The sequence below is a fragment of the Carassius auratus genome, chromosome 10, assembly GCF_003368295.1.
Source record: "Carassius auratus strain Wakin chromosome 10, ASM336829v1, whole genome shotgun sequence".
In the NCBI taxonomy this organism is placed as follows: domain Eukaryota; kingdom Metazoa; phylum Chordata; class Actinopteri; order Cypriniformes; family Cyprinidae; genus Carassius; species Carassius auratus.
Genome location: NC_039252.1, coordinates 4925363 through 4941464, shown reverse-complemented (window position 1 = coordinate 4941464; position 16102 = coordinate 4925363). Strand labels below are relative to the sequence as shown.

General features: G+C 42.7%; 2 protein-coding genes across 2 annotated transcripts in view; both read right to left on the bottom strand.

Annotated features, from left to right (window-relative positions):
- Window positions 1-1107: 1107 nt before the first annotated feature.
- On the bottom strand, window positions 1108-7893 carry LOC113109441 (uncharacterized). The gene is made up of 3 exons (XM_026273009.1): window positions 7594-7893; window positions 6882-7329; window positions 1108-6792 (listed from the first exon to the last, which is right to left on the bottom strand). Exons 1-3 carry the CDS (start codon window positions 7891-7893, stop codon window positions 2378-2380), a joined length of 5163 nt encoding a protein of 1720 aa, XP_026128794.1. The 3' UTR covers window positions 1108-2377.
- A 3862-nt stretch (window positions 7894-11755) lies between these two features.
- LOC113109629 (A disintegrin and metalloproteinase with thrombospondin motifs 6-like) overlaps window positions 11756-16102 on the bottom strand; it is an 81497-nt gene continuing 77150 nt past the window's right edge. The window contains exon 25 of the mRNA XM_026273310.1: window positions 11756-16056. Coding sequence (XP_026129095.1) covers window positions 15947-16056 — 110 coding nt within the window. The 3' untranslated portion in view covers window positions 11756-15946. The remainder of the gene's footprint in view (window positions 16057-16102) is intronic.

Sequence of the window (16102 nt, the reverse complement as noted above, 5' to 3'; positions counted from 1 at the left end):
CACCTGTGGTAATTACAAAAGGCCTATAGTGAAAATTAAGTTACATATACATTAATCTTACCTAATCCTTGATGAAATACAAGATTGTTATTTAAGGAATAATCTACTGTCAGATGGTCATTATTGCAAATTATAAATAAAGAGTTATTTCATACATTATGTGGCTACCCACAAAATAAGTAAATACACTGACACAAAATGTTATTTTATAATAATATCTTAAAGCTGAAATCCTAGAAAAAAACAAGATGACCACAGCAAGAATATTGCAGTAATATTAATACTGAAGTCATCTGAGGTAATTTTCACTGTGGTTTTTAAAGGTTTAGTTTACTTCTAGAATAAAATTTACTCACATAGTGACTTCAATGGTGGCCAATGGGTTGCAAGTCCAAATTGCAGTTTCAATGCAGCTTCAAATGGCTCTTCACTCTTCAGCCATGAAAAAAGGGTCTCATCTAACATTGTCTTGTCATTTTCTAAAACAATTATGTATTCTTTAACCACAAATACTTGTCTTGCACTTACACAACCTCATGCATAACATATTTACAATATCACGCACCTGATGTAGGTTGGAAGTACCAACCCAGTGTTTATAAAGTGAGTGTGCAAAGAAAGTCAAACTCCCTTTACAAAAAACAAAACAAAAATACATAAAACAGCTGTCTAACAATTTAGTTTATACCCTTCCTACCCTACCTTTTTGAACTGAGGTACACAGATGAACAACTATCCATGCATGGCTTTTTCATTGTGATTACGCAGTGTGCGAAGACACTCTGTGTGCATCACAAAGCTAGTGCAAGATGAGCATTTGAGGTTGAAAAGTATATACATTTTTATAGTAAAAATAATAATAATAATAATAAAAAGACCGATTGTTTCACTACATAAAGCCCTTATTCCTCGGCTGTGATCATTGACCATTGGCACCATAGAAGTCCACTACAGTATATGCAGAAAAATCCTGGAATGTTTTCCTCAAAAACCTTAATTTTTTTCAACTGAAGAAAGAAAGACATGAACATCTTAGAGGACATGGGGGTGAGTAAATTATATGTGGCCCGGTGTGAATGTTAGTGACTACACCGGACACAGGAATTATTTTTTTTTTTTTAAGGGGATCGTTTATTCCAGACTGCACTTAACAGTGCAGCGTTAATTATGCAAATCTTAAGGGTGTTACACAGTAAGGCTTGTTACAGTGGTTGAAATCAATAAAGATGTTATTTTTTCTTTACATCAAACTCTCTTGTCTCTTTGTTCTCAGTCACCACATTAACAGGTCAATTACATGAATATAACCAACATAGACAACGATAGTGGACTCTTATACTGAAAAACAAATACACAGAGTGTTACAAGATTTGTCAGCATGCATAGAAGATCAAATAAGGCTGCTTATGTAACATAACATGCATAAAAATGAAATTAGAAGCCACATTTCCCAGTAACATTAATACATTACACTGGCTAATATTCACTCAATCTCAAATCACAGTAAATTAACACTTGTACACTTTAAACGTCAACTAATTCAAACTTACTGTTCATCATCATAGCATCACCATAGCATTGTACACGCTTTCACAGCCAATGATGAACTCAATTTCCCCTCTGTGGACAGTAATAGACACAATACAACACTGGTTCTTAACATTTGGAAAACACGACACCAGAACAACTGTAACAATCTACTGGTTACAAAAAAAACACACATATGCATGAGTATTAAACAATTTTTAGAATGGATTAATTAATAACACTCACTCTGTTGCTTCACACTCGGCCTGAGGAAACAGAAGGCCTACAGAGCTCTCTTCTCCCCTCTATAATCGATCAAGGATGACCACTAATCACTTAATGTTCAAATCACATCATGCACAACAAAATTATCTCAATAATAAACTGGCATTGATGATAGTTCAACACTTACGCTTCGAGATCTATTGTCGATCTGATTTCGTCACATGGGTACGTGTCTCGACAGAAATCACGGTCACTCAGCACAATACACAGCCATCCGCATGAACAAAATATTAAAGAAGGCTTTCCAATCACTATATGTGCATCTCTCTCATTATATTGATAATAACACGGAGTTTTATGGCTTCGACGCTCCACCGCATGAGCAGCATTCAAAACACGTTATGAAAACGCGCTGTTTACAGGCGAATCTCGCGACACTTCCAGAACGTCACACATTCACATTTCTTAAAGGGCTAGCGTATTGGATGGAACATGCTACAGTGTGATACATGCTGAGTCCCTTAACATCAAGCTTTTACTAATCAGTCCAGTGATAACTTTTGTAACTTTTGACCTGGTTACACTCTCCCCTGCTGATAGTCGACGTCCCCGGTGACTACCAACCCTAATCATCTTGTCCCCCTTGAAGCTTCCCTGTGGTATAGAGGACCATGCCAGCTAGCACCTGGGAGAGCACATCAGGACTAAAAGACACTGCATTACATGTAGACTTGGGTAATCGGTTTGGGTTACTATGCACTCCTGCAGTTGTTCTAGGTGTTTTACGCACAGCAGGATAAGGCACTTCTGGCTTAACACACTCTTCTCTTTTCTTTCTAGGGGTAGGCACCGGTCTCATCGCTGGATTCTCAGCAGGTAAGTGGACACTTTCGGTTTCTGGCTCCCGAAATACTGGCGTCACTTCCAGGTTATCATCATGTGTCTCATGACTCGCTGGTCCTGACCAGTCACCGCTCATACCAGATTCCTCTTCCTGATCATTGAGATAGTCTCCGAGCTGAGGAACGGGCTGTTTTGCAGACTCCGAAGTTGAGACTAACGTCAGTTTCTCCCCAGGACACAGAACTTCCTCCACCAGAACGCACTCTGTCTCCAATGAGGGGATTTCTGACTCTGCAGGTGAGGTAGGTACCTCCAGCACAGGGGACTTCCGACGCCTTGGAATGGGCACTGGGACTGGACTATTGCAGGGCCTGAGGTTGGATCTGTGCACTCTTTTTACCATATCCCCTTCGACAGACTCCACAGTGTATGTGGTCCCCTGAACCTCTACCACTCTGTAAACGGTGGAAGACCATGCATCCTGAATTTTGTTTCTTCCTGGTGGTCGGTGTCGCAGGTACACATGTTGTCCAATCTCTACCGTGGGGCAATATACTTTCTCCTCATGCTGAATTGCTCTTTCCACAGCCTTCCTTTCTGCATATTCCTTTGCTCGAACATGGGCATCTCGGAGACGTTCCTGGTGTACTTTTAACCAATCAAGTTTGTCATCCGTTATAGGCTCTTGGCCCAACAGAGCATCAACTGGCAGATGCGGCTGAACCCCAAATAACAGATAGTACGGTGAGTACCCTGTGGATGAGTGTGGCGTCACATTATATGCATAGACCAGCTCTGATAAATGTTCTGGCCACTTGCGCTTCTTTTCGGGTGGGAGAGACTTCAGAAGGTCATGAAGGGTTCTATTGAACCTCTCACATTGAGGATTGCCCTGGGGGTGATGTGGTGTCGTCCGAGTTTTCTTAACTCCGTACAACTTGCAGAGTTCCGCAATCACAGCGCTTTCAAAATTTCTGCCCTGATCAGAATGCAGACGCTGCGGCACTCCATATTTCAGGAACCATTCTCTGAGGAGCATTTTGGCAGTGGTCTCAGCCTTTTGGTCCCGTGTGGGAAATGCTTGACTGAACTTTGTGAACACATCAGTCACCACTAGAACATTTTCTCGCCCATCCGTGGCTGGTTCCAGGATTGTAAAGTCGACTGCTACAACCTCCAGTGGCCGGGAAGCCAAGAATGAAGCCCAAGGCGCCTTGATCTTGGGTTGTGGCATCTTTGCTAACACGCAGCGCTGACATCGCTTCACCCACCTTTCCACCTCCTCATACATTCCTCCCCAGAAACATCTCTGTCTCACCAGGGCTAATGTCCTCTCTATACCCTGATGGCCCATCTGATCGTGAACGTTCTTCAGGACTTGTTCTATCAGACAGGTGGGTAACAACATCTGATGACATTCTCCAGTGTGGACGTCATCGATAACACGGTATAAGAGACCATCCTTCTCTCTGATCTTTGGCCATTGTTTCAGCAAAGAACGCACAGACCTGGACAAACCTAACTTCTCTTGCTTGGTAGGTTTCCTTTGACGGCTCCAGAACTTCTTGAACACACTGAGAGTTGGATCAGACTCCTGAAACTGACGAAGTTCTGACTTTGAATATCCTGGCAAAGTGGGGGTATTCTCACACCCAACATCCTCTTCTCCTGCCAAAGATGCCTTTAACTGCCAGACTTTGCCACCCTCAACTCCTACTGCTACGAGGTCTGGTCCCAGAGCTGTTCCTGTCCTGAGGGAGTTACAGATTGCCACACAGCCATCATACTCTGCATCTTCACTTTCAAAGTCTGGTTCATCGGATCCTGGTATCCTGGAAAGGGCGTCAGCAGCAGTGTTGCATCGTCCAGGGCGGTACTTGACATCGAAATCAAACACAGCGAGTTGAGCAGCCCAGCGTTGTTCAATGGCTCCCAACTTGGCAGTCCCGAGGTGGCAGAGGGGGTTGTTGTCCGTTATGATGGTGAATTTGGACCCCAGCAGATAACTTCGGAACTTTTCAGTGACCGACCACTTAAGAGCTAACAGTTCCAGCTTCATGCTGCTGTAGTTTTTATCATTTCTCTCAGCCCTTCTCAACCTCCTACTGGCATAAGCGATGACTGTCTTCTTACCCTTTTGATGCTGGTACAAGACTGCTCCTAACCCAAGGTTGCTCGCATCAGTCTCAATCACAAAGGGAAGAGTGAAATCAGCATACCCCAGCGTTGGTGCACTGGTAAGCTTGTCTTTGAGACGTTCGAATGCCGTCTGACACTGAGAAGTCCAGGAACTCTTATACAGTTGAGCTGCCTTGACGTGACTTGTCTCCCTAAGGCACGCATTCACTACATCATGCAACGGCCCGGCTATCTGGGAGAAACTTTCGATGAATCTCCTGTAATAGCTACAAAACCCCAAGAACGATCTGAGTTCCTTGAGAGTGCCGGGGACTGGCCACTCCCGAACTGCACTTATCTTATCAGGGTCTGTACTCACGCCTTGGGATGAAACTTGATGGCCCAGGAATCTCACTTCCGGCTGCAGGAAATGACACTTCTCTATTTTAATCTTCAGCCCAGTTTCCTTCAACCTTCTAAACACAGTTTCAAGTCGCACAAGATGTTCGTGAAAGGTGGACGAGTACACCAACAAGTCATCCAAGTAGATAAGCACAATTTGGAACACAAAGTCACTCATTACAGCCTGCATGAGCCGCTGGAACGTGGCGGGCGCATTGCATAGCCCGAAAGGCATCCGATGGTATTCATAGAGGCCAAACGGCGTGGTGAAGGCTGTCTTATGTCTGTCCTTTTCATGGACTGCAACTTGATGGTAACCGCTAGCAAGGTCTATTGTCGAGAAAACTTGTGCTCCGCCCAGTGCATCCAAGCTCTCATCAATACGCGGCAATGGAAAAGCATCACGGTTGGTTTTGGAGTTTAGTTTCCTATAATCCACGCACAGCCTGAGACTTCCATCAGCCTTGCGCACCAGAACAATGGGTGAAGCATAGGAACTCGAGCTTTCCTGGATGACACCCTTCCGGAGTAAACCTGAGATATGCTCTTTGACCTCTTCAAACTGGGTCGGTGGTATCCTGCGATATGGCTGAGCTACAGGAGTATCATCTGTCAAGTGGATTTCATGCTTCACTCGGTCTGTATATCCCAGGTCCTCATCATGGACAGCAAACACATCTGCATACTTCAAAATTAATGCACCGAGCATTGCTTGCTCTTCTGGATTACCTCCCATATGCAGTCTACTTAACAGGTTACTCAGGTCAGCATCAGACTCTGCTTTATCTTTCTGATCAATTCCCACTTCTCTATGTTCGGCAGAGATGCGCTGGAATCTCGCCTCACAGGCGTCACTCTCAATACACTGACAGAGGGTAAGTATCCCAAGCCGAACTTTAGGGGGCAGCCAAACATCTTCTTGGGAGAAGTTGACCACTTGAACTGGAAACACTCGACTTCTGGATGACACTAAGGTGGGCATAGGGATCAAGCCACCTGGTAATGGGGTGGTTCCTGGTTCCAGCAACAGCCAAGCATTGGTGTCAGTGGCTTTCTTGTTTACTCTGGCATAAACTGTGGCTACAGAGGATGCTGGTACATGGACTTTGCCCTTACCAACAACTCTGGCTGTTGACATAGTTTTTCCTAGTTCAACTTCCTGTACGCGAGTGAAGGCTTCCCTCCACACGGACTCCAGCTTTCCTCCTAAAGTGGTGTCAAACTCAGTCAGTGCTAACTCTCTGCATCTCTGGGTGATATTCATGCCAATGATACCAGGGGGAGTTAAATCTGGCTCTGAAGAATCCCCATCACGGACTATCAGAAACCCACACTCAGGTATAGTAAGCCCCATCACTTGGATGTCCAATTCAACATACCCCAGGTACGGCAGGGGTAGCTTGTTCGCTGCAGTTATTCTTAGCCACTTAGAGGTGCAGTGAAGGTCCTTGTCTTCTCCGTGGAGGTTTTCTCTGAAGAAGCTTTCTGTTAGGGTACTCACATTACTTCCCGTGTCCAGAAGACATCTAACTGAAACACCATCAATGTGAATATCAACTTCAGGGCACTTGCCAACTGCACGCTCTAAGAACCGTTCTTTTGTTAACTTGCTACATCTCGAGCCTTCTGGTTTTCCCCGCATTGCTCGGCTCACAGCAACGGAGGGACCCCGTTTCCCTGTAACGCAGAACTTGCGGTGGCAGTGGACTGGTCTTTGGAACTACGTGGTACAGGACACTGCCTAGCTACATGTCCCACCCCTTCACATCTTAAACAGATGGGTTGGCCGTCATCTGTATACTTGGGCTTGAACTTTGGCTTTCCACTCTGGCTACCACTGGGACCACCCTTTTGTACAGCAAGTTCACGAACTGCATTAGTGAGTTCTCCAATAGCTTTACCCTGCTGCGTGATAACTTTTACTACCTCTTGCAAAGCTGAAGCCATGTCACTTTGTGCAGCACTGGCGGGATTTAAATGTTCTGACATCTCCCCAGAACATGTACTCACGATATTTCGACTCCTGGCCACATTAGCACCACGGGGTCTGTCCTCCACAACCCACATCATGGCCTCTTCACGGACATCAAACAGGGTGGACTGAGGCTTTTCTCTGACCAGCTTGCGCAGCTCTCTACGCAGAGTCGCATCTCTTATGCCTTCGATGAACTGATCTCTTAAAGCCAGCTGGGAATCAGACACAGCGTAATGGGACTGTTGGAGAGCAGAATTAAGAAGCTGAGAGAGAGCATGGGAAAAGTCACGGAAGTCTTCTCCCTCTAGCTGTCTGCGTGCATAAAAAGCATGTAACAACTGTGGTGTAGTACGTTTCTCTCTAAATGCCCCCCGCAAATATGAAAACAGATCACTGGGTTGCTTGGTCTCCCCACCCATACACAGCTTAACTTCATCTAAGGCTGAACCTCTTAAATGTGAAAGTATGAAATCAACTTGGTCATCAACGTTCAAACCCCTTACCCGAATTACACGTTCAACCTCATCAATGAACTCATCTACAGACTGACCATCTTTAACATGATCACCACTGAATGGCATAAGTTGACGTTCCCTTGGAATGTAAACATAAGATCTAGTGGCAACATTACTCATATTAGCAAGGGTTGACATGACTTGGTCGTGTCTTCGACCTAGCTCCAAAATTTGTGACTGCAATTCTGCCACTGGATTACCTAGATCATCATGACCCACAGCCTCAGCATTGTCCATATCACGGCTGGCTCCAGCCTGAGCCGCTGGCACATCATCGTCTTGGTCCATGCTCTTGCAATGTCTCTACCTCGAATGGCACACAGTCACAAAACACAGTCACAGTCACAGCGGATTAACCTGAAGGGGCTATTTTCTGCGGTCACCTTTGTCAACGATCTCAGCGTCGAAGTGAACACCCTCCTGCGTTCCTGAAAGCTGGTCCCGTGCTTCACCGCAGGCTCTCCAGGCACGTCCCACTTCACGTCGTCAACCTCCTTGGCACCGCTAACTCGACCCCTCTTCACCACTACCGTTGTCTATGTTTCTCCTTATCCACCTGACTGTCACCCCAAAATTAGCAATGGAACCCCACTCCTGGTACCAAAATTCTCTGTGGCCCGGTGTGAATGTTAGTGACTACACCGGACACAGGAATTATTTTTTTTTTTTTAAGGGGATCGTTTATTCCAGACTGCACTTAACAGTGCAGCGTTAATTATGCAAATCTTAAGGGTGTTACACAGTAAGGCTTGTTACAGTGGTTGAAATCAATAAAGATGTTATTTTTTCTTTACATCAAACTCTCTTGTCTCTTTGTTCTCAGTCACCACATTAACAGGTCAATTACATGAATATAACCAACATAGACAACGATAGTGGACTCTTATACTGAAAAACAAATACACAGAGTGTTACAAGATTTGTCAGCATGCATAGAAGATCAAATAAGGCTGCTTATGTAACATAACATGCATAAAAATGAAATTAGAAGCCACATTTCCCAGTAACATTAATACATTACACTGGCTAATATTCACTCAATCTCAAATCACAGTAAATTAACACTTGTACACTTTAAACGTCAACTAATTCAAACTTACTGTTCATCATCATAGCATCACCATAGCATTGTACACGCTTTCACAGCCAATGATGAACTCAATTTCCCCTCTGTGGACAGTAATAGACACAATACAACACTGGTTCTTAACATTTGGAAAACACGACACCAGAACAACTGTAACAATCTACTGGTTACAAAAAAAACACACATATGCATGAGTATTAAACAATTTTTAGAATGGATTAATTAATAACACTCACTCTGTTGCTTCACACTCGGCCTGAGGAAACAGAAGGCCTACAGAGCTCTCTTCTCCCCTCTATAATCGATCAAGGATGACCACTAATCACTTAATGTTCAAATCACATCATGCACAACAAAATTATCTCAATAATAAACTGGCATTGATGATAGTTCAACACTTACGCTTCGAGATCTATTGTCGATCTGATTTCGTCACATGGGTACGTGTCTCGACAGAAATCACGGTCACTCAGCACAATACACAGCCATCCGCATGAACAAAATATTAAAGAAGGCTTTCCAATCACTATATGTGCATCTCTCTCATTATATTGATAATAACACGGAGTTTTATGGCTTCGACGCTCCACCGCATGAGCAGCATTCAAAACACGTTATGAAAACGCGCTGTTTACAGGCGAATCTCGCGACACTTCCAGAACGTCACACATTCACATTTCTTAAAGGGCTAGCGTATTGGATGGAACATGCTACAGTGTGATACATGCTGAGTCCCTTAACATCAAGCTTTTACTAATCAGTCCAGTGATAACTTTTGTAACTTTTGACCTGGTTACATATAAGGAAATTTTAATTCTGGAAGTGAACTAATCTTTTATTAAAAAATGACAGCAATTTGTATGAAACAAGTGAAACGTCTATGGAATGATAGAAGAGACATGAAAGTAGCAGCAGTGTCAGTTACAGAGGAAATAAGTCTGACGTTCAGCACTTCCACGGACAACAGTGAATATTATTTAATATCTGTTTCTAGTGTCCTGATTGATAGGCAAATTCACAATGAGGACTACACTACCCATACTACCAATCAGAGAAATTGCCGGGAGCAGAAATCACACCAAATTGTTGAGCAGCAAAGCCCGATTGATCTTTCACAATGACCCGCCCCCTTTAGTTTATGTTGCTACGTCCATCAAGCCATGCCTCTCTCACACCTCACATCATGTTCTCATACAATGAAAAACCTTGCAGAGCAACGAGGAAGTTGACACTGCTCCGACAGACAACACAGAGCAGGTTACTGTTTTGTATGAAACAAAGTCTCAGCTTTCAAATATTTTAATTTGTCAATAAATGTAATCAATAAATAGCATTTTGTGGCTCCTTAAAGAGGTCATATGATGCTGTTTTAAGTTTTCCTTTCTCTTTGGAGCGTTAAAAGCTGTTTGTGAATAGATAAGATTGCATACACTAAAGTCTCAAACCCAAAGAGATATTCTTTATAAACGTTAAGACTCATCCACGCCCTCCTAAAACGCATCGTTTTAAAGAGCCAGTAAGATGAAAATTCTAAGCTTCCTATCACTGTTTATAAGTCCTGTACATTATGTTTAAATCCATCCAAGGTTAAAAAACATTGTCATTTTGTCAAAATATCATTTTAAAATTACCTCAGTTCTCAGAGATCCCCAAACGGTTCGCGCAAAGCTGTTCAAAAGATTCAGTTTCCTTAAACCCCACCTTTCGGTAGCATACTGTGTTCTGATTGGTCAACTGACATAGTTTTGATTGGTTGTTCCGCACACAACTTCACGGTAAACGATGAGTTAGCACGCGGGGGCGTGGTCACATTACATATAACGAAGGGAGACATGAAAAACAGACATCGAGTTGTTTTCATATGGATTACTTTATCACAGAATATCTGTTTTCGGCAGCACTTGTTTAGTTTTAAAGTAGAAATTTCAAACTTTCTATAGATATCTCTCTCATGTCTCTTCGTTGAGTATTCCCGGAGTTACACTTCATTTTAATGACGTTTTTGTAAATGAAGATCAGCGCAGACAGGCTCCAGACAGCACACATACTGATAAGACGCTCGGGAGAAAACAGACACATAACTTCATAATCATACTTCGCATTGTGATTCGGATATGCTTGTTGGTCTAAATAAAGTTGGTAATGAACCCTCTTTTATGAACCCTCTTTTATGAACCCTCACACGCTTGAGGCATTCGGCCAATCACAGTGCACCAATTTTACAAGTTCAAGTCCATGATGTTATAGCAGTTTTGGTCATTTGATTGCTCAGATAGCCTGTCAGTCAAACTGCTGTAGTAGAGTGGATTCCATGAAGCATTGTGAAGAACATAATCAAGTCCATCTCCTTCAGGGGGTCAAGATTTGGCCTGTGGGCATGGCCCCGTTAGCCAGTACTTGTCATATAATTACACAATATTTGGGCAAAGGGATGTTTATATTCTGCTAGACGTTCAAAAGTACACATCTATGTTTCCTTTAAATAAAGATTCAGGCAACTAATTTCAGAATTCAGCAACTGAAAAAAAAATGAAAAAATGAAAGAAGTGAAGTGACATTCAGCCAAGTATGGTGACCCATACTCAGAATTTGTGCTCTGCATTTAACCCATCCGAAATGCACACACACAGAGCAGTGAACACACACACACACACACTGTGAGCACACACCCGGAGCAGTGGGCAGCCATTTATGCTGCGGCACCCGGGGAGCAGTTGGGGGTTCGATGCCTTGTTCAAGGGCACCTAAGTCGTGGTATTGAAGGTGGAGAGAGAACTGTACATGCACTCCCCCCACCCACAATTCCATCCGGCCCGAGACTAGAACCCACAACCCTTCGATTGGGAGTCCTACCCTCTAACCATTAGGCCACGACTTCCCCAAGAAAGCAAGTCTTTTGGGTTTGGAATTACACAAGGTTGAGTAAATGACAGAATTTTCCTTTTTGGGTGAACTATCCCTTTTAATGAAAGAGCCCATTGTTCTCAGGCAGTAAACTTTAAAATAAATGTAATATATATAGATATACATCTCCCATTTGTGGGAGACCACAGAAAATAACTTCTAAGCAAACACAACCCCTTTAAAGTCATTTTATTCAGGATCCATTACATATTGTTGGATTCACCAAGGGTACAAGCCAAAGGACTGAGAATGTTAAAGTTACTATGGGAATATTTTTGTCCTTACACTTCGACACCATTTACCGTTATTTATTATTATTATTTTTGTGAGCACTGGCCCTCGAGAAACAGTGCAGTAATATCATCAGTATCAACAAACACACACTCAAACGCACCTAGTCACACAAAAGCATTCTGACACAGTTTTAAGAGCGCTCTAGTAGCAAATAAGACACATTCAAACTCACATTTTACCAAGACTAAAACAAGATCGTGAAGGGTGTTATTCCACTGCATCGATTTCACTAGGCTAGATTTCAGTTTGCATGCAGTGAAACATACATAAGACAAGTGACACATGGCAATAAATTAGCATATAATTTACAAATGAAAAAAAAAAAAGAAATTAGTAACAGTGTACCAACATTAATAATACTGAATATAAAATGTAAGCAACTATTCACAAAAAAAAATGCAAACCTCTCTTCTATAGGTACAGGTTAAACAATGTGACATTCAAAGACACAAGTTCACAGCGATCAGTACCAGTTTCATTGAGTGTCTTATTGAGAGTCCATGTCCCAAAAGCCAGTAAACTTGTACTTCAAGCCTTAGGATTTACAGGATGCTCAGCATGTTGGGCCTACAATTCCGCTGTTCAATGTTCACTGTTGAATAATCCCAATATAAACATTTTATAATACATAATCGATTAATATTGTATTTGTGGCTACAAAAAAGTAGCAGCAGCAAAAGTAGAATGGTTGTATGATTAAAAAAACATCAAAATGTCCCATAACTCCTCATTTCAATAATCAGTTGTGTCTCGTGACAATGCTGAGATCTAAAATTGATTCTGTATCATTTGATGTTCCCTTGGCTAAGAGAGACCAGGGTTAAGTCATTCAGCCATGGATGATGGAAAAATGCAAGACATAAACCAATGTGAAGTAAAAGGACAGAAAGAAAGACACAAAAGCTGTGTTCCAAAACCTAGCAAGCTGCTTTTCTTTGTGTGGTTTAGTCATATGCTTTCCATGTCAAGAAACATGACTTAGAATGTGTCAATGCTACGAATGTGACGTGGTCCAACATGTTTTGTAATGCAACATGTGATATCCAGCTTAGCTAGAATTTGCATTTGTATGGTTGTGTAGAGTATATTTCAGGCCTAAAGCAGCATTGTAATGGGAATAGGACCTGTCGACTGTCGGATTTGAAACACTATGTAGGCAACAACCCCACATGCCACACAAATAGCATTCGTAAAGTGCACAGTAAACATGACGCACAATTGATTCCAGTAGCTAAGCTAATGACACAATATTCCAAAACAAGCATAAAAATGCATAGCACATATCTTTCCACTTTGTCCGATGCTGAGCAATGCATTCTGGGATTGCCTTTACAAAATAAACGTTATCTTGCCTTTAAATGTGTTTAAAAAAAGGTCTCATAAAAAGGAACAGCCTACTTTTTGGAACGACCATTGCACCAGAAAGCCCTATGATTCCTTAAAAAGATGGTTTAGGTAGGGAGCTCACTAGGATTTGGAATAGAGCTTAAGTATTTTTGCTTTTCTGTCAGACCGCATACCCAGAAAGCATCAAGGTCTTATAGCACCATGGGGCCAGAAGAGCCGCCCACTCAAAAGATGAGCGGAAGAAGGGCAGTGGAACAAACAGTCCTCCACCGAGGAAAGAAAAGCACCATGGAGTGTGGAGGGTTTAAGAGTGTGGGCTGGAAGCACTGTGATCTCAGGGAAGGAGGAAGAGGGGGTGTTTTGGAGGTAGTCGATGGCAGACCGGATCTGCGGGGTCTGGCAGGTTACCCAGGCACTGGCCCTTCACTTAACTTTACTAATGCATCAGCATCACAGACCTGGAGATCTCCAAGCAAGTCATCCCTGTGCTGATGGATTGTCTGTGTATTCTGCTGATAATGTGGCGGAGTGTGGCTGCAGCACGCATTTTATGTGAAAATTATTGCGTCTGGAACATGCTGGTCCCCGGAACAGACGCATAGATGTCAGAACCCTAGAATTTAAAGCAGAATATGGATCCATAAAGCAGAATCACGTCAGAATAGCAATTAATGTCTCTCTGGTGTCCACAATAATTCTAGAGACACAATAGTAGAAACGTCCCTTCGGAACTGATCTGATTTTCAGGCCTTGTTCGAGTGTCAGACAATGGTGGAATTCTTTGGCCCGTGGTCATGTGATTCAGCTCAGTTAAACAGGTGGCTAACTCAACTGAACATCTGGACTCTGAAGCTCTAATTGAGATTTCTTCTGCAGAAGTTCAGCACCAAAGCACCCAATCACACTACCCTGTTGGTCTTTTGCCCTTGGGTCTCTATCTGACTTTGGAAAGTTACTGTCAAAACAACTTTAGTTTAGAAGTTCCTCAACTGGTAGAGCCTGGCTCAAGCCATGCCAAGGTCAAGGGTTGTAAACTATGAATGCAATGGAAGTTGCTCTGGAAAAAGGATTTGCCAAGTGAATAAATGTACATACTGTAGAAATTCCAAATGATGGATTTCAATTAAACCACATGCATATCTAGTATGATCTCAATCTAACCGCAAAAAGCAACAGGACAAGCTGAACAACATTGCCTAACCATCTAGGGGTGTCCAATCCTGCTCCAGGAGGGCCACTGTCCTACACTGGCTACACTTGTTTTTTTATGTCCTTTCCTTTGCTAACCTTCATCAGTCTCATTGATTTGGATGTATATCATTGATCATATTGAACAAATGCCCACTGCTGGCAGAATCATGGTAATGGGCTAAAATGGAACGTTCTAAACATGTGATCAATTGGAATTCGCTATGGAGTTGATTTATTTAAACTGCGAGTTGTTTTTCATGTCCGCAGGTTGAAGCGACCCCAATAACGTGATTTTAAGACCCTGGAATACAAATTTTACTGGTGGATCCCCGCTGAAAAACGTGTATTTAGAATGTGATTTTTACCTAGTATTTAAAAAATTGTTTCACCTGTATTTTACGATTGGGCTAGTTTTCAGTAGAAGTTGGACATGTTTTGTTTGCGAAAACCTGGTAACCCTGGTGCAACATGAGCAGATCTTAATCTAATGCCACAATCAACACTTTATATTCATTTTCACTTTGTTAGCAACAAACGCAATATATTTAATTTGTTCGTACAGGAGCCTTCCCCAGCCTTACACACGCTCCACCTATGCCTTACAGGAGTAGGATTGGACACACCTGGTCTGTTAAATATATACTGACCCTGCTCATGGGGGACAACCATCCCGCAGAGTTTAGTTAAATCAACAGGCAGATGTGTTGGAGTAGGTTGGAACTGAAGTCTCCAGGAACAAGACTGGTTATCCCTGATCTATACTTCTTTGACTTTAGGAGCGAAAAAGATAATTTGGGTGGAACATTTGGATTGTTATTTTTACCTTAAACCTAATGCATGGTGCAGTCACCAAATTTCAGTACTATCCATGTTTGGAAATGTTCCTATTAGACAGCTGTATCAGATGCCGGATCACATGAATGACAGTGTCTGCACTCCGGTTGCTGGTTACAGTACTTTGTCTCTGACACTCACGTTGCCTCAAATCGCCAACTCTTACTCAAAACAAATGATTTCCAGTCGCTCTGATGCTGCCAGCAATCATTGTCAGTTTGAATGCTCCTGAATGCAGTGTTGCCAACAGAACGATGTTAGGAGTGTGTTTGCAGGACCCAGGGTTATACCAATGTCCCGAGCTCCCTTATGTGGGAGCCTTGAAGTAAACCTCTGCCGTGGTACTTCTGTGAGTGTTGTGTCCAGCACTTTGGATTATAACAACAGAAAGACATTGATAATAATAATAACCAATAGCAATTATTATTATTATTATTATAAAAATAACAACAATAATGATAATTTTATACATTCCCACTTCACAGAAGTGAAAATAAGACAGGTGTCAGCGCAGTGCTGAGCAGTGGTTTGGGTTCCACAGGGCTAAAAACAGTTGTGTGTGTGTGTTGATTAGCGAGAGAGAGCCTTCCTTCCTTCTTCTGTGCCCAGCGTTGACTTTTCTCTCTGCCAGTTTTCTCTCGCTTTTCCTCGTTGCAGCATCTGTCTCTGCTTCTCTCCACGGGGTCAGTGTCCTTGGCACGTCTTGCAGCACATCTGTCTGAAGTACGCACGGCTGCAGAACTTGAACTTCAGCACCAACGGGCAATATGCCACCTTATTTACGTCTTTGCACTCTAGGGGAAGAGAAAAAAGGTGGAATGAGAAAGGATACGTGAAGGA